Raw genomic sequence first — 17,632 nt, forward strand, 5'->3', positions numbered from 1 at the left:
TTCATGTACTCTTTCGTCTGTCTAGATATTATGAGTTTTCATATAGAAGTTAGGATCAACTTATAATATGATGTGCATAGATAGATAGATAGATAGATAGATAGATAGATAGATAGATAGATAGATAGATAGATAGATAGATAGATAGATAGATAGATAGATAGATAGATCATTATCATTAAAATGCTGCTTATACTGCATTAATAATAACTGGCTAATCGAATAATAAAGCCTATTGTGTGTAATAACACCAGTGAAAGGAGCCATACTGTCTAATGATATTTAACTGGATTTTTACGATACTGCTTGTGTAATTTTATTTAAAGGAAAATTTTGAAAGCAGAACTTCTACTTGTTATCAAGTATTTTTACATTGCTGCTTAAAGCACTTAAAAACTTGATTGAAAATCTTCATTATTTGTCTGTAACATTTAATATTGATCAGATTTGGTCAAGTAACATGAACAAACAACTATCATCTGATCCAAATTCTGTGCATTGCTGAAGGCAGTAAGAAGAGCACAGACAACAACGAAAACACATATTTCTCATGTGATTTGTGACACTTGTGTGTTCACTTGGGATGTCAATTCTTGTGAAGTAAAAAGCTGATATAGGCGATGCTGAAGGTTTTAGGGCCTGTAGGTGAGCTTCATCCACCACAGAGTACAAACCAGACTTCTTTGCAGCACAGTGTGTCTTGTTGTCAGAAGAGTCAGACATAATCCCTGAGACAGCTGAATTTCTCAGCTAAAACGATGTTCGCTTCTTTACAAATCTCAGTAGACTCCTAAAAAACAGAGCACATTGTTCTTTGCTGCAGTTCTGTAGTCTGTGGATGTGTTTGATTGTATTTTTATAATGTCGCACACAAACTAATGAGTTTCGAGGTTTCAAGCCAAGAAGAACCACAGACCAAAAAGACTGATGAAGCTTTTACTCAGCAGTGATACACTGCAGTATGCATTGTTGTACAGTTTCATCGTCATAATCCCCACACAGCTGAATGTCTCAGTATGATAAAGCTCAGCTGGACTGAGCCAAAGCAGAAGGAGAGCCATCTATTACACCCTGCCAGCTTTTCATATATTGTCTGACCCCATAATCTGCTCTTTCAACTCTTTCAGGCCAGAATATGGTCGATGAAACTCATAAAAGGATTTATCTGCGTTAAGAGTGTTTTGGTGTGTGTGAGTATTGCATTAATGGCAAGTGTTCATCCCCAGCAGCCACCATTAGTCTGTTTGTAGCTCAGAGTGATGCATCACGCCAGGTTTGTTGGTAAAATAACAGCTCAGAAAACCCGAATGTGAACACACACTGTGCATATGCACGTATCCCACCACAGGCACATCACACACAGCAGCATGTGCACACACATTCAGAGCATGCAGTACGGACACACTAGATTTGGATAAAGAGGATTGTCAGCGCTACGTCTGGGATGTGAGATAACGGTGTTTTTCTTATCTTTGATCTCATTTCCTGTGAGGTCATCATGTCGGTTTGACCTGCAAACTTATTATTGGTTGTGAAAGGTTTGCCGCTTCCGGTGTTACCGACACACCCACAAAATAAAAAAATAATGTGTTAAAAATGATGTCTTTGTGGGTAAAAAAAACAAGAAAATCAGAAGTCATCTGCACAACAGTGGAGCTAAATCAGATGCTGGGCAAATACAGGCAACATGAATAGATTCCAAAATTAAGAAGGAGCTTGGCAAAAATCCAAATATTAAAAAAAGAAAAGAAATAATCTGCATTTTCACTGGAGTTTTGGGGCGTATGCAAGCCCCTTTGTTGAGATCACTTAGTGTTGTGCAAAGGTGCAATGCACCAAATTGAGGTGGTTATTAATCCATTATTTTAAGATGACTGATTGGGGCTGTTTACCATATGCATGAAAGTGCTGTTTAAAGCTACCCTGCCTCAGCAGTATGGAGCCCTGGTGGAGTTTTGGGTTGAATTTTTTGAGAATGGCTCCCTCTGGTGTTTATAAAGGAAATTACACAGAGTCAGAGTCACATTCACCAGTTGAAGCTCAGTCAGGCTCAATTACACATACATGTCTGAGAATTTAAACAGTTTTCTGAGTTGCTTTGGCATAATCATTGAACTAACATTTAGGCTCTCAAAATGCTGAATTTCTAAAATGAATTTCTTGTTGCTTCCACACAGATGACCAAGAGACAGATTACACTGCTCCTCTCAGCAACTGCACACCACAAGCCTGATTCCAGAAACGTTGGGACACTGTGTAAAATGTAAATATAAACCGAATGCAGTCATTTCCAAATTAATACAATGGTTTTACAAAGTATTCTTGAGTCCATGTAGCTCCTTTATCCAATCATGTGTTCACAAAGTGGCGAACCTCTCTCCATCCTCGCTTGTGAACAACTGAGCCTTTCCAGGACGCCCCTTTTAAACACAATCATGATACTATTACCTGTTACCATCAACCTGTTTACCTGTGGAATGATCCAAACAGGTATGTTTTTGGAGCACTCTCCCAGTCTTTAGGTGCTCCTGTCCCAACTTGTTTGAATAAGCAGATATTTACAAAAATCAATCAAGTCTCTGTACTGTTTTCAGATGAGTAAATGATCACACTCTGTTTTATTTATGTTTTACACTGTCCCAACTTTTTGGAGTTGGACTTTGAAAGTGTCATTATTTCAGTTATCTCCAAGTGTCATAACACCACAGATTCAATTAGTGACAAGTTCCTCCTTAAATTATGGTTTAACTTGTAACACAACATCTAACTCACATCATTTCTCAAAGACATTTACATACACAGAGGGGGTGAAAGTGGGGTTTTCATTGATTCCACAGTTACAACATGAACCAGGCAGATGTCAAATAGGGGCTACAGACAGGTAAGCTTACAGTACATGCTGCCTCTGAGGACGTCAGAGCAAAGAGTGAAATTCTGTGACCAATAAAGTAACGACTGTTCAGAGAGTCAAATTCAGTTTGACTATATTTCACCAGGATAATTCACTCAGTAGAGAAACCTCTGCGCAACCTGTTGAAACTGGTGTTTGTATGAGAGTTTAATCATTTAGCTGCAGAGGATATTTGATTATTGACTGTGATTGTGTGCAGTCTTCAATGGCAAATAGTTTTATTATCTTCTATCGATGTTCCTTGACTGTCTTGACTTAAGCAATGATAAAAGGAGATTATATTAGTGGCAGTGATGAACTCGATGATGTTTAAGTTTTGCATGAGGTAAATGTTTGAGTGCATGATGAGCATTAGCATTTGCTGCACAGTTAGCTGATGTGACAGCTGCACTTTTTTCAGGTGTGTGTTTTGAACTTCATCTCAAGAGTATTTATCAGCAGTTTTCTCTTAATGATGGCTTAGTGACAATCATGTGACTTAAGTGTAGAACTTCCCCCCAGTCCCCCCACCAGCCGGGCCAAAGGGGCCCGAGGACAGACCCCCCCGGCAACAGATCAGACACATCTCTCAGTGTGGAGGACCCCCCGAGGAAAATGTTTCATATCTGATTTCAATAAAACAAAATGATTTATTCTCAGTTGATTCAAAGTGGATTAAGAGTTCAGATGTGGTGTGATGAGTAAAGACAAAACCTCAGAGCAGTTTGGAACTGACCATTTATTTAAACTGAATAGCATATGCTTACAAAGTCTCTACAAAGCTAGAAAATATCTAACATACTTTTAGCCATGGGTGGGGGGGAGTCACAAAGCAAAGATCAGACCCTGTGCAGTACCAATAGACACACATTACTAGCTTTTGGATTTTCCTAAATGTACTCTCTTCTTTGCAAAATAGGATAAACATTAGAATATCAAAGATATACACAACATCTGTAATAAACGTTATTGTCACCTTTATACAAAGCACCTTATCAAAAACCCTCAGTGCACACACAGATGTTCTGCACATGCACCGGAGCGAAAAGATTCAAGGCCATTTTGGAATTGATTACAGACAGGATTTCTGTGCCACATGTGGTTTCGGAAAAGATAAATATCAAACTTGCACATACAAGACGACATTAACAACACAGACGACGATGATTCAGAAACTCTGCAGTTCACTGAACTTTGAAACCTTTTGAACAACCTTTAGGCATCGTGTGTACACTGCTTTCTGCGTGACTTAATTAGTGCGAGCGCGTTTTCGAGTTGATCATGAGTCAACTCAGTGAGTAAAGTCCTTGTTAAGTTTAACTGACATTTAGGGCGTTTCAATAAATCCAGTTTCCGCTGGCTTTCTCATTCTGGGCTTCTCTGGTCTGCCAACCAAGACGATAAGAGGTGTCAACATTTGATAACATCAAATTAAAATGTCTTTAAAGACAAAACACGTTAATGCACACTTTTCTAAACCAGGTTCAAAAAACATGGAAGTTTTTTTAAGCCTATTTCCAGAACTGCTCATTGTGTGTATTTTTACAGTGCAGCCCGTGAGCTACAGATGTTTCTCAGCTGATAGTCCTTATCCTTGGAACTATTTTTTGGCAGAAGCTTGTAAATTACTCTAGCTTGTAATAAATCCCTTTTCCTCTGTATTTCATCTCACATGATGACTGTCTTTGGTAAGCAGGTGGTGGATGTGTCCAAACAGAGAGTCATTATTGCAAAATCAGCCCCTCTGAGGCTGAGTCGGGTTGTCATGTACATGTTACATGTTGGTACTCTGCTGTGAAGGTCCAGTAGTTTGCCTGCAAACAAAAAAAAAACTACTGTGGAGTGAGACAAAACTCTGGGAAAGTTGGAGGCAGGGGAATTTTCAAAGGGGTTTTCCTGACTGAATGATTCACCAGTGTGTTGAAAGAGTTGTGTTTTGTTGTACAGGTGGCTGTAACCCTGAGACACCCACACGAGTCTTTAGACTAATGGTCCTTCCATGCAAGCCAGATCTGAGTCAGACCTTCATCATTACTTGTGAAGACCAAATATTTAACAGCTGGCTAAAGATGGCTCATTTCAGTTCTGGTAAAACGGTAAAAGCTGTCCAACACACAAAGCAAATGTGCAATGTTTTCTCTGAAGTTACTGGGTATCCTGGACACCACACAGCATCCCAGCTGGTCACACAGGAAACATGTTCTGTGAGACTTGCCGTGTGTTACTCAGCACACTGTACTCTTCATTCTTATGTTAAAAAAAAGGTGGTCTAGGTCTTATTCGTTGACATGCACGTCATTTTGGTGTTTGTTTTGGTCTTGGTCAGTCTACATGACCGACACACTGAGTCTGTCCATTAGCTTGTTAGCTTAGCTTAGCAGCAATACTAAGAAAATCCATCTACCAGCACCTCTAAAGCTCACTTAACACATGTATGTGTTTTGTTTCATCAATACAGAAAACAAAGTGTAAAAGTTTTACGGGTTGTTTAAATTCTTGGCCAGGCAAAGTAACTTCTGGTAAACCACAACGTGTTGTTTTTACATTTGGTTTTTGTATGGATTGAAAAAAATACATGCAACATGTTAATCAGTGAGTTTTAGAGGTGAGAGTTTGGTTTACTTTGCCCAGAGCAAGACAAGTTGTTTTCCGTTTCCAGCTGTTATGCTAAGCTAAGCTAACAGTCTCATCTCCACAGCCTTAGCGCACATACACCGAAGTGGGATACTGTTATAGAGTTAGATGTGTAGCTTCTGATCTAATGCTCAGCAAAAGGCAAACAAGTGTAGCGCCCAAACTGGTTTAGAAATGGGTTCTAAAGAAAACACCGTCACCAATAAGGACTTCTTCTAACTGTGTGAACATGCTTTCAACCATACTGGATTAATTCTATGATCAATAACGGCCAAGATCTTCGATTAGTTTACAGCAGGGATGTAAAGATACGCCCATCAGAAGTGGTCTTTTGTAGTAGTAACAAGTCCAAGTTGCATTTTATAAAGAGACACCAGACAAAAGTGTGCAAGCTGTTTCCACGTGAATCTGTCACACATACAAGTAATACAGAAATGCACAGACATGTAAATGCCACCATAAATTACCAACAAGAATGTGACTCATTAACATCCTGCAGGATATAAAAACAGTTCAAATTCTTTAGGATGGTTCAGTGCTGACCGTCTGGAAATTACAACAAGAGACTATGGACTGGATGATTAGCCCTCAGACACTGAAAACTGGAGCATGTGATACCTAATTATGCATTCCTTAAATTCACTAAAATGCCTGTCTGTACATCACCCACAACACCAAATTATTAGGACTTACATGAAACAGATTAGAAATGTCTACTGCTGTTGCTGTTCCCAACCAAAGGCACTTCATGCTGCTGAGCATGACACAGAGGAACCACCAATCACCTGCTACAGTACACTTTGTCAGCAGTTTTTGGTTTTAGATTATAAATGACTTTACTTATGACATAATATCATCTAATTGGGAGAAGCCAGTCCTGGAGAGATAAAGGGAACTGTATCTTCAAGAGTACTGATGTCCTCTAGAGTTAAAAACGAGCACTGGTTGAGCTGTCCTGACATGGAAAACTCTCAAAATGAGTAACAGGTCTCAAGACTTCTCGTCAGGGCAGCCTTCAGTAGAAATATGGACATAATAGCACATCAGGCTTGAACACATGTCAGTGCGGACATGTTAAAGCTCAAACTAGCTGGTGAAAGAACACTGAACTAAGACAAGTTTAATTTGCAAACCTGATCAGAAAAATTTTGTTTTGTCGCTTCCTTCCCTCGTACACCATGAATGACGCATCATTTTAAAGATTCACAGTGCTTCCCAATGGGCTGACCACAATATATTTGACATTTTAAGTTATAATCCTTAAGATTTCCATGCAATAAAACCGTTTTATTGAACTCATTATGGTCCCCATTCTTTGCAGTAACAGCCACTGAATACATTTAAATTCTATAATCAGCTCTCGATCTGGATTTTTGTTTGTGCCATAAGCACGATCTATGTGTGATCCAACATTACTGTCTGTAGTTTCACTCTCCCACAGCCGTTACTTAATCACTTAAATTACTGCTAATGCCCACCCAACATTTCCTACTGCTCCTGCATTCAACTGATGACACACAGAGTGGCATTTATTGTGACACACTCACAGGAAGCGTAATTTACTTTTCACCAGGGTCAGCTCTGACACTAATCAGCCAGGACTGGAATCTTAAGGATTATAGCTTTAAAAAGCTTTAGTTATTCATTTATTCAATCTTGATGAAGAGTCACGTGTTGCACAAAAAGGTACCTGAATTTTTCAATTTCACTTATACTTTCTTATTACATAAATTTTAGATAGTGTTCCTGGAATTAAAATATAGTCTATATGCTACTATCAATAAACAATTTCCCAAAGTTTAGAAGCTATTATTTTTTTTAAAGAAAACATACAAAAAGGTAAAAATTTGATTTCTTTTCTTTGGGACAGACCTCTTTTTTGTGCAAGAATGCAGCTCACACAATTTGCAGTGGTTATCTGTACAAAACACCTCTATACTGTACTATATGATAATGCAGTAGTGTTATTTCCTTCTCTGCTTATTGGCGATACACAGGGTCTGACCTTCAGTGTCCATCAGCATCTTGGCAGATAACACACACACACTTTTGTTGCAGGGGGGATGGAAATTGTGAGATTTTTGTTTTTCTCCCTGGGTGGACTTTCCCAAAAGCACATGATATGAATACCACCTTCATTTCCATCATCAGAACAGCTACAAATTTACTGGGAGACAGAGAGGAAGAAACCAGTTACGACCAGTGTTGAGAGTCATTTGAAAATTGTGTTAATTCCCCTGTTTCGGGCAGTCACTAGAAATGTAACTAATTACTTTAACAAATTGAATATGCAATTATATGAACTGGAATTTAAACAGGCTTGTTCTTCATTGCTGCCCTCTGGTGGTCAGGAGTATAAATAATTCTAATCGTTACACTGATAATGGATACAGTTATAGATACAACTTGACAGTTGTGCCACACTAAAATAATATAACTTAGTGTGCATAAACAAAGTTACTTTCCATTGTAACTAATTACTTTTATTTGCAGTAATTGGTGAAGTAAGTAATTTATTTTTGAGAGAAGTAACTAGTAACTCTAATTAATTGGCCATTTTCAGTAATTGCACAACACTGGTGTTGAAATCTCCTGGTGATATCAAAACTGTTGGGAAAACCACCCCAGTCAACTCTGATGTGTTTCTATGGTTGCAATGTCACTGTGCTTTTTATAGCTAATGAGAATCTGATAGTCAGGTTGGGGGTCAGTATTACAGTACGTGTTGAAATGCTCCTGTTGGGGAGGATTTTACAGCATACTTGTCATATTGGATGTTAATTAGAAATGATCCAATTACTGCTGCGATGTTTCCTGAGCAGCCTTTTTCATGCCGACTTGCTTAGTTGAAAGACACTTTTGTAGAATTCAGTTTTGAGACGTTTTACCTCCAATGTCACCATTAATCACCAAGCAAAGGCCATACGTGTGTGTGTGTGTGTGTGTGTACAAGTGTGTGTACATGTGTGCGTTATTCTTTGACGAGTCGATAGATGTGGTGCTGTGCTCCGTGCTCATTGTTGGACACCTCGAATACACACGCCATACACAGCAAGGTCTCCTGAGTGTCTCTGTTGCTCACAACCTGGACAACACACACACACACACACACACACACACACACACACACACACACACACACACACACACACACACACACACACACACACACACACAGATGAAAGAAAGGATAAAAAGGTTAGGTGTTAAATACGTATCTACATATAGAAAAATGATACAGACATTAATTTATTCACGCTATCCCACAGAGACACAGACAGACTGATGTCCTCACCAGCAGAATAGTGAAGTTCTCCAGCACACTGTTCATCATGTATTTCTCAGGGAGGTGTTTGAGCTTGTGGATGAAGTTGATCATGTATTCACACATAGGAGAGCGACTGATTCTGTAGACAAAGCGCCCGTTTTCAAACCTCGCGTACTCCGTCTGAGAGGGGGAGGGAGAGAAATCAGTGAGCATCACCAAATAAAATGTGACAGCTGACCAATTTTACAATCATGAGCTCATCCTGTGAAAACAGTGGAATCATGTGGCACAGCAGACATTAATGTCCGAGATCCTGAATTACTCACCTCCACCTTCTCGACCACCTGCTTGCCGAAGGAGCACACCTTGGTGGAGCAGGTGATGGTCATGTTCTCTGAGCTCTCGTATTGGCTGGTGACGCCGTAGAAGGCGGCAGGGTCGTCCTGCATGTTATGATTCAGGTCCGCCTAGCAACCACAAAGCAATAACGTTACCACTTACGCCCTTAATGACAGAGTAAATGTCCAACAATCAAATCCATCTGCATTCCCGGACACATATTACCAACATGAAAAGGAGCTTGGTCTGCTTTCTGTCATCAAAACCAGCAAACAGTACCCTCTGCTGGTAGCTCAGCCACTGAGCCATGACATAAGCTCTGTATCATCCGGATGACACTGTCTGGATCTCCTTATTACAAAAGCTGATATGAAAAGGTCACCTGCCGTCCTTCATTCAGGCACATGGGAAAGAAATTATGTGGAATAACAGCTCAATTTTCATCAGGTAAAGGGACAAAATAATCAGTAAAATTTGCTTTGAATCTATAATAGTGTGCTGGTTACCGGTAATCTGGCCTGTTTAAGACCAATGATTTTCACTTGTTTTATTCTGAAGGTCGAACTACTTTCAATTGGAGGAATCGTTCCTATGATGACTTTTCTACTGATCCTGGAGGATACTGCTGTTCTGTCTCTCCACACTGTAATTTTTGCTATTATTATTTCTGTCTGCTTTGATCATACGACATCTACTGACTGTCTGTCCTGGAGGAGGAGCTCTCCTCTGCTGCTCTCCTCTTTCCTCCCAAAGTAAAGGGTTTTTTGGGAAGTATTTCTTTATTCGAGCTGAGACTTTGAGGCAGGAGGGTGTTTTATTCTGTACAGATTGTGAGACTGATTGAGGCAAATTTGTGACTTTGGGCTCCAGTGCATTTATAAAACTGACAGACTGGTACTGACAGACCCCCTGGTGGGCAGCTGCTTTCAGTGCTTTGAGCACTGAAGGTTCTGTTCCCCTTCAGCGTTTTGGGGGGGAGACAGAAATCTCAGAGATCTGACCCTTAAAATAGCTGGACTTTTATTCAACTTGTTGCTAGTAGATTTGCATATAGTGCTGCATATATACAGTACTATATGCAAATAGTGAGATAATAATCTTCTTTATAAACTACTGGAGGATACTACAGGGCCAAAAAGGGATTCCTGAGTAACATTGTGTTGTGAAGTTGTTTAATCAGAGTAGGGAGAACATGCTGCACCTGAATTACAGGCATAGAGAGGTGCAGAAAGGTTTGTACTATTTGTAATGAGTTCTCTGAGGAGCACTGTGCGTCTTAGGGGTGAGAACGCAGGCACACACACACACACACATGCACGCACACACACACGCGCAGAGCAGTCTTTGCTATGGGACATTGTACTTGCTTCCATTCATTGTGTACAGCCGAAACGTAACCATGACCAATTCATATCTAACCCTACCTAACTTAAACCTCACCTCATTTCACACCTTACCACTGACCTTAACCAGGACCTCAGAAACAATGTTTGACCTTATATAGTCTCACATATCCACACTGATTTCCACAGTGCTGCATCAGCGCTGGAGATACAGAATGTCTGCCTGCACCCATTGTTATTATTCTGGTACAGGGAGAAAAACACTCTAGCGAGGGGAGGCGGGCCCTGCCATTAAAACAGCTAAATCCCCCCAAAAGGAAAAGGTAACAAAAATTATATATATATATATAAAAAGGAGCAGCAGCTGATCATTATGGAACTGGGTTTATAAACTGATCCCGTCCAGCACTTTTGATAATTACCATTCATTAAACCCCAACCCTAGACAGGGATTGTCCAATCATAGCTAAGCGACTGTAATGAGGCACGTCAGGCCTGTCAGGCTTTGAATTTCTCCACATGCTGAAGCAGTATACAGGTGGTGTTTTTTTTGGGGGGGGGGGGGGGTCTTCTCTAAGGCTTTCCACTAGACTGAAAGTGTAAGGAATAGATCTGGACAACAGGTAACAGCTGATTTGTCTGCTGTTACGTAAGCTGCAATTGTTAGCATGTCCGGCTAACTAACTACCTACAGTAGTAACTTAACCCAGGGTTACTTCCAAAGCCACTGAACACTTCCTATATTATTTACTATATCAGTGTTTCCCCTCTGTGTGATGCTTTGGACGCTATCATTCTCATTAGCGGCTCTTCCCTGCTCTTTATTAGATATGATGAAGTTTACTCTTACTCTTTAAGTCCAGCCATTGTACCTGAAAGAGTTAAGAGCCAAAAACTTCAGCAAGTCCTCATCATGAATAGCTTTTGATCATTATATTAAGAGTTAAACACAGCTCTAGCTATCCTTTGTCTTGCTCTTCCAGGTATGTAAGTGATGCAGCCAACAGTGTAGGATGAGAATGATCTTACATTGTTTCTTATTGCATGGACTGAGTGTTTCTACACTGCAATGAAAGAACTGTTCCTTTATTGCCATGTCTCTGACATCATTTACCGATGAGGATGCTGACTGTTTGCCTGGCTGGGCCGTTAGCGTTAGCCTCAGACTTTTAGCATGCTATCACGAAAGCAGTCGTACTTTTTTTAAGGCAAAGAAAAGCTGAAGGAAAGCCAGCAGTGAAGTCCCAGACCAGTTTGGAAGATCAAAATAAAATCTGTCTTGTCTTTGCTTTTGTGGAACTGATGAAAATAAAAACAAACAAAAAAAAAACAGCAGTGTCAGCATTACTCTGATGGAGACGAAATGACTAAATGTGTGATGCCGTCTGGTGCTAGGAAGTTTGAAAGTCCATTGGTATAACACATCTCTGAGAAAGAACAGTACAGTGACACACACACACACACACACACACACACACACACACACACACACACACACAGACAGGTGGAGACGGAGCAACCTGTGAGTCAGGAGGTGAGCAGGTGTTCAAACAAAGCGACTGTGCTTTCATCAAGCCACCACCTCCATATCCCAGGTGGAAAGACAGAACACACACACACACACACACACACACACACCTGTAAGTACAGACAAAGGCATGGCACTGGGTGGAAAAATACAGAAAAGAAAGTGGGGTACATGCTAACCCTGCTCATTGATGGGCAAGAAAATGTAAAAAAAAAAAAAAAAAAAAAAAGCATGAAAGAAGGAGTTTTGGAAAATTTCACTATCTGAGGCTTTTTGGATGTGAAGCTGGAGAGGAAAGGAAATGAAATCAAACTCTCATGTAAACAGGAGGTGGGTAAGTTTGTCTGCTCACCCAGAACTTGATCAGGTAGAAAGCGTTTTGCGGCCCCTTGCCGAACAGTTCCTTGAGGCCCCCTTTCTTCTCGGGAAACTTGTCGTAGATCTGCCTGATGTCCACACACTCCAGGAGAGGGTCGCTGTAGCTCGGGCTGCTCTGGCTGATGTGTACAAACAGGTGTTTGTTGTACTGAGGGGAGGGAAACAGTTGCATTAGGTGAGGGTGGAGGCACAAAAGGTGTACAGACACCTGGGTGAAACAGTAGGAAAGACACAACAGGGCTTCTGTAAGTTGGTATTTATGTTGACATTTAGGTTAGCGCCTGAGCCCTTCTGACCACTAGGGGCACTGTGGAGCAATGTTTTTATAAGCAATTCTCTGTTTTTTGTGTATTTTGTGCTCTGTTAGCGCATGCAAATGTAGTCAAATTTACACCCACGAGCACGCTGGGTAAATTCATACCTGTGGTTTCGCACCATTTCACTAATCAGAAATGGAATAATGCACCAGCAAAGGCAGAGAAGAAGAAGACAACTGCTACCTAACACTGATGTGAGCAACATAAATGAAAAATGTAATAATAAAAATATGATAAATGTTTTATAGTGAAGGAAAAATACTGAACACGTTTTTTTTTAGATCTCAAATATAAGCCCTGTGTTTGACACAACTCTGTCTATTTCATTGCACAAAGTGTCTTTAAAATCTTTCTGTCACTGATAAGAATGGTGGCAAAGCCACAAAACCAAATTGCAGAGCCACCATTTGAATTACAACTTATGTTATGGACAATGTCTTAAACTGTGGGTCAAAAGGTCAAAGGTTTAAGGGACTGTCAAATGTGGACACTTATTAGATCAAATACAGCACGACTGTAATAACATATTACTAAATCTGAGCTGCACTGTTTTTTTGTGAAAACGTAATACTCTTGACCCTGACTTGTTTTTTTCATGCAGAACGATAGATTTTGTGATTACACTTGGTATAAATGAATCATGTGTGAGACTGTGTTGATCAGTGTGGACTGACTGTAAACCACAATCACAGCAGTCGTTCAGTTCAACCTGCCCAGACTGGAAAACGCTTTCTGAATTTTCCTTCTGCATGCAACTGCAGTCACCTTTGTCTTTACCATTTAATCCAAATGATACATTTTCTTTGCATTGAAGTGTTACAGTAATGTAAAATTATGCAGGAAACACGGCTCCTTTTGACAACAGATTCGCTTTCAAAGTCAACACAGAGCGGCTCGAGGTTTTTAACTGTCCAAACAGAGAGCTACAAGATGAATGCCAGCTGTCTGTGAGCCCGAGGTAGAAAAATGACAGTGTGTCCACAGTGTGGCAGGATGATAGATAGACTGAGCGGACAGAGAGATAGAGCTTTACAAAGGTTATTCATACTAGGATACACACAAAGGGCTTTAACGCTGTTCTCTGCTGTGGGGTTATCTGTCATCTCTGTTTATGGGACAATAGGGAGTGCTTATGTAGACTGCTGCTGTGTGGGGGTGTGGGTGTGTGTGTGTGTGTGTGTGTGTGTGTGTACGGTACTCACGGCCTCTTGGTCCCTCTGTGTCTCCAGGAAAGATGAAAACTCCACCAGTCGTAGTTTGGTGGTGCCGATGGAGCGTCCCTGCCACGCCGGCTCTCTGTGTGTTTGGGCTGCAGTGGGAGGCTCGTAGCCTAGACAACACACACATGCACAAACACAGTCTGTTTAACCTCCCGTCACCACTGTCATCATGCACAATCATGCAGGGTTAGCAGTAATGCTAGCATTATTCTTCGCTACGAACGTGTTAAATTTATGCCATTACTGCCGTCTCATGGACAAAGCCTAACTGAGGCGAGGTTGCAGCAATGAAAAACGCTTAACAAAAGTAGGTGTAAAGGTGTGACGATGATGAGGACACGGTGCAATCTCTTGGGTGCTGACTCACTCATACACTCCATTTACGCTATTATAAGTGACAGCTGCCATCACCCACTTTGAGTAAAATTTACAACCCTGCACAGCCCTCGGTGAGTTGTTAAAAATGCATTGTGAAATAGCAAAAATACAGGTGTGGCAAGTGGCAAGTTGCTTTCTTAAATTGCTGTAAAATAGCTTTTATTGACCCACGTTGATCCTACAGCTGCTGTAAGACAAAGTTATTCAATACAAGTGATGTAAGAAAAGTCAGACTGACATCTTTTCCTCTTTTGACCCCTTCGGAAGACAAAGCTCAGGGCGCACTGAAGACCCAGGTGCCCAGACAGAGTGGAAAAAAAACCACCCTGTGGAGCCGGTGGCCTAAATGGCAGCAGAGAGGACCACCTGTTCGCTTTCCAGAAAGGAGATAATTGTACTGTGGTCCCACTCACCTGAGATTGTGGTGGTCCCTGCTGTCTGCACAGAGTAGGCTTGCTGAGAGAACGGCTTGATACTGACAGAAACAGTGACAGAGACAGACAGAGAGACAGATGGGAGAGCATTATAAAGGCCGAATAAGGCCACCGTAGGGCCAGTCGCATTGTACCTACATTATACAGAAAGGAATTCTCTCCTGTGTCTTGTATGAACAGTAGCAGGAGCACAGATGTCAAGAGCGTCTCTGAGTTCAGTAAAAGCTATACAGGCCCAATTTACCACCATTATCATCGTCATCACATGGTCATGTAACAGCAGCTGGCAATGAAATGAAAAGGGTTTGAAGCACAATGATCCCCACTAGCCACGAGGAAAGACACTAATGTAAGATGTGGAATGAGCTGGAAAGTAGGTTTGAGAATCCAAATGCACCAAATGTGAAAGTCTGCATGTGGAATTCATTCTAGACAATAAAATCAGTAAGTGTTTGACAAGCTGAGGGAAGACAGACTCCAGCCATCGGCCACGTGAGTCAGCTAGCCAGTTGAGATGATTCCGTTTGATGGATGCATGTGCAAACATAAGTCTGAAGGGGTACATTTCGAGGTTTGTGAATGAGTGACTTGAGGAAGATTATTGTGATGTTTCTATCTGCTGCAATAAAGAAAATGCATCCACATCCTCAAGAGCTAGTGCGGAAACAGTGCGTATGCAGCGCCGCCTGAACCACCAACATACTGTACACGATAACACAGTGAGGAACATCCACTACTTCCAGGATCAAACCACACCACATCGCTTCAGACACTCACTGCCAGATTAGGTGATCATCATAAATTCTGAATCAGCCAAGAAACATTAGCTGAAAACTGGCAGATATCAAGCTGTATGTCGATCTCTGGACAGTCATACTGTATCTTGCTGAACTTGAATAGGTTGCATAGGTGACTGTTAAGGTGTCAGGGAACAACAAATGTTTGCATATGTTGACACAATTTTTACATCACCAACGGACGATGTAGGTGGACTTTGCCTTTTTCCTTCCCTCTTAGTGTAAAGCATGTGAGCAAGTGTCTGGGTGAGCTGCAAACACGTGTGCAGAGTGTGAGGTTGAGCCTGACGCTCAGTATTGGGCTGTTATTAGGCTGATGTCATGTAGTCTGATCCTGGAGTGACAGTAAGATGCTCTGGCTGTAAAAGAACATCTGTCTGAAATGTTTCCTTTATGTACAAATGGTATAAAAAACAAGAAAAAAAGCTAGCTCAGTGGCTATCAGGAACGTTAAAATAGCTGATCTCTAGACGAGCTGAATTTAGTTAAGCTAGAAAATGAGTCTGTAAGGGGAGTGTGACTTACTCTTCCGTGGTGGAGCTGGACTGTCCTCCAGGAATCATCCCCTGCCACAGCTGAAAAAACACACACACACACACACACACACACACACACACACACACACACACACACACACACACACACACACACACACACACACACACACACACACACACACACACACACACACACACACACACACACACATTAATACACTGGACTGGCGTTGTTTCGTGTATATCAGGACTTCAAACTGAGCACAATGTACAATGTGACCACCACATAGAACAAATATGCCTTTATTATTACTCATGTACTTGCCTTTCCTGTATTAATTTGAGGAGAATAAATGTGTGTGTGTGTGTGTGTGTGCGTGCGTGCGTGTGTGAGGCCATGTATTACTCATGTTGTGGAGACATAAATCTGTTTACACAGCCACATTGTGACTCATACAAAAGTCCTCATAATGTAAAACAATGTGAGTTAAGGTTAGGGTAAGCCTCCAGGAAATGAATGTAAGTCGACAACACGACGGAGCGCGCGTGTGTGTGTGTGTGTGTGTGTGTGTGTGTGTGTGTGTGTGTGTGTGTGTGTGTGTGTGTGTGTGTGTGTGTGTGTGTGTGTGTGTGTGTGTGTGTGTGTGTGTGTGCGCGGGTTACCTGTGCGTTGCCAGGGAAGCTGGCCCGTACTATTCCAGGCAGCAGCTTGCTGTGTATGGCGGTGGCTGAGACGATCTGAGCCGAGGACATGGAGGAGATGCTCTGCAGAGCCTTCTCCTTGGCATTCTGGTCCTTCACGGCAACAGACACACACATCATCATCATCGTCATCATCATCACCATCATGAATACATTCCACTTTCTGGTCCTACACAATCCAAAGCCAAACTGAAAGCGCACCACAGCCAGTCATGAAAAGCAGGAAATTCCTAAAGTAAATTCCGAAATTATTTTGAGTAATGACTTTTAAAATGGGCTGCACGGTGGTGCAGCAGGTAGTGCGCGTGCCTCACAGCAAGAAGGTTGCCGGTTCGATCCCCGGGTCAGGCGGGGCCTTTCTGTGTGAAGTTTGCATGTTCTTCCCGTGCATGCGTGGGTTCTCTCCGGGTACTCCGGCTTCCTCCCACAGACCAAAAACATGCTCATTAGGTTAATTGATGACTCTAAAATTGTCCGTAGGTGTGAGTGTGAATGTTTGTTTGTCATTGCATGTGGCCCTGCAATCGGCTGGCGACCGGTTCAGGGTGTACCCCGCCTCTCGCCCATTGTAGCTGGGATAGGCTCCAGCCCCCCGCAACCCCGAAAGGGATAGGCGGTATAGATAATGGATGGATGGACTTTTAAAATCTAAACTAAACTCCTTAATAACTGTTTAAATGTTTTTGAGGTTGATCTTGACTAGGCCCGGTTAACTTCAGGATTTAACCTTTCACACCTGTAATTATCAGCAAAATCCAACGCTCAGCAGTGTCCAACCACATGCGTTCATGCCTAAATCCCATGCTTTACCTTACACCGGCTCGCAGTGATGTTGCAGAGGATTTTGGGAATAGGCTGTATGTTTCTCTATGCGTGTGTCGTTTGGGTGTGGTGGTCTGGCTTGTGG

At 41.6% G+C, this 17,632-nt stretch overlaps 2 protein-coding genes across 2 annotated transcripts in view; one reads left to right on the top strand and one right to left on the bottom strand.

Moving 5' to 3' along the window:
* Window positions 1-17,632, top strand: part of LOC139337292 (protein C19orf12 homolog) — a 344,772-nt gene that overhangs the window by 181,727 nt on the left and 145,413 nt on the right. The window lies entirely within an intron of this gene.
* The window catches only part of LOC139337290 (transcriptional enhancer factor TEF-1-like), a 41,056-nt gene continuing 31,251 nt past the window's right edge, over window positions 7,828-17,632 (bottom strand). The window contains exons 5-12 of the mRNA XM_070971816.1: window positions 16,687-16,818; window positions 16,052-16,101; window positions 14,709-14,770; window positions 13,900-14,027; window positions 12,355-12,528; window positions 9,119-9,259; window positions 8,820-8,972; window positions 7,828-8,609 (exon numbers count right to left, since the gene is read on the bottom strand). Of these exons, the coding sequence (XP_070827917.1) occupies window positions 8,496-8,609; window positions 8,820-8,972; window positions 9,119-9,259; window positions 12,355-12,528; window positions 13,900-14,027; window positions 14,709-14,770; window positions 16,052-16,101; window positions 16,687-16,818 (954 nt within the window). The 3' untranslated portion in view covers window positions 7,828-8,495. The remainder of the gene's footprint in view (window positions 8,610-8,819; window positions 8,973-9,118; window positions 9,260-12,354; window positions 12,529-13,899; window positions 14,028-14,708; window positions 14,771-16,051; window positions 16,102-16,686; window positions 16,819-17,632) is intronic.

Source organism: Chaetodon trifascialis, chromosome 10 (genome assembly GCF_039877785.1).
Source record: "Chaetodon trifascialis isolate fChaTrf1 chromosome 10, fChaTrf1.hap1, whole genome shotgun sequence".
Classification (NCBI taxonomy): Eukaryota; Metazoa; Chordata; class Actinopteri; order Chaetodontiformes; family Chaetodontidae; genus Chaetodon; species Chaetodon trifascialis.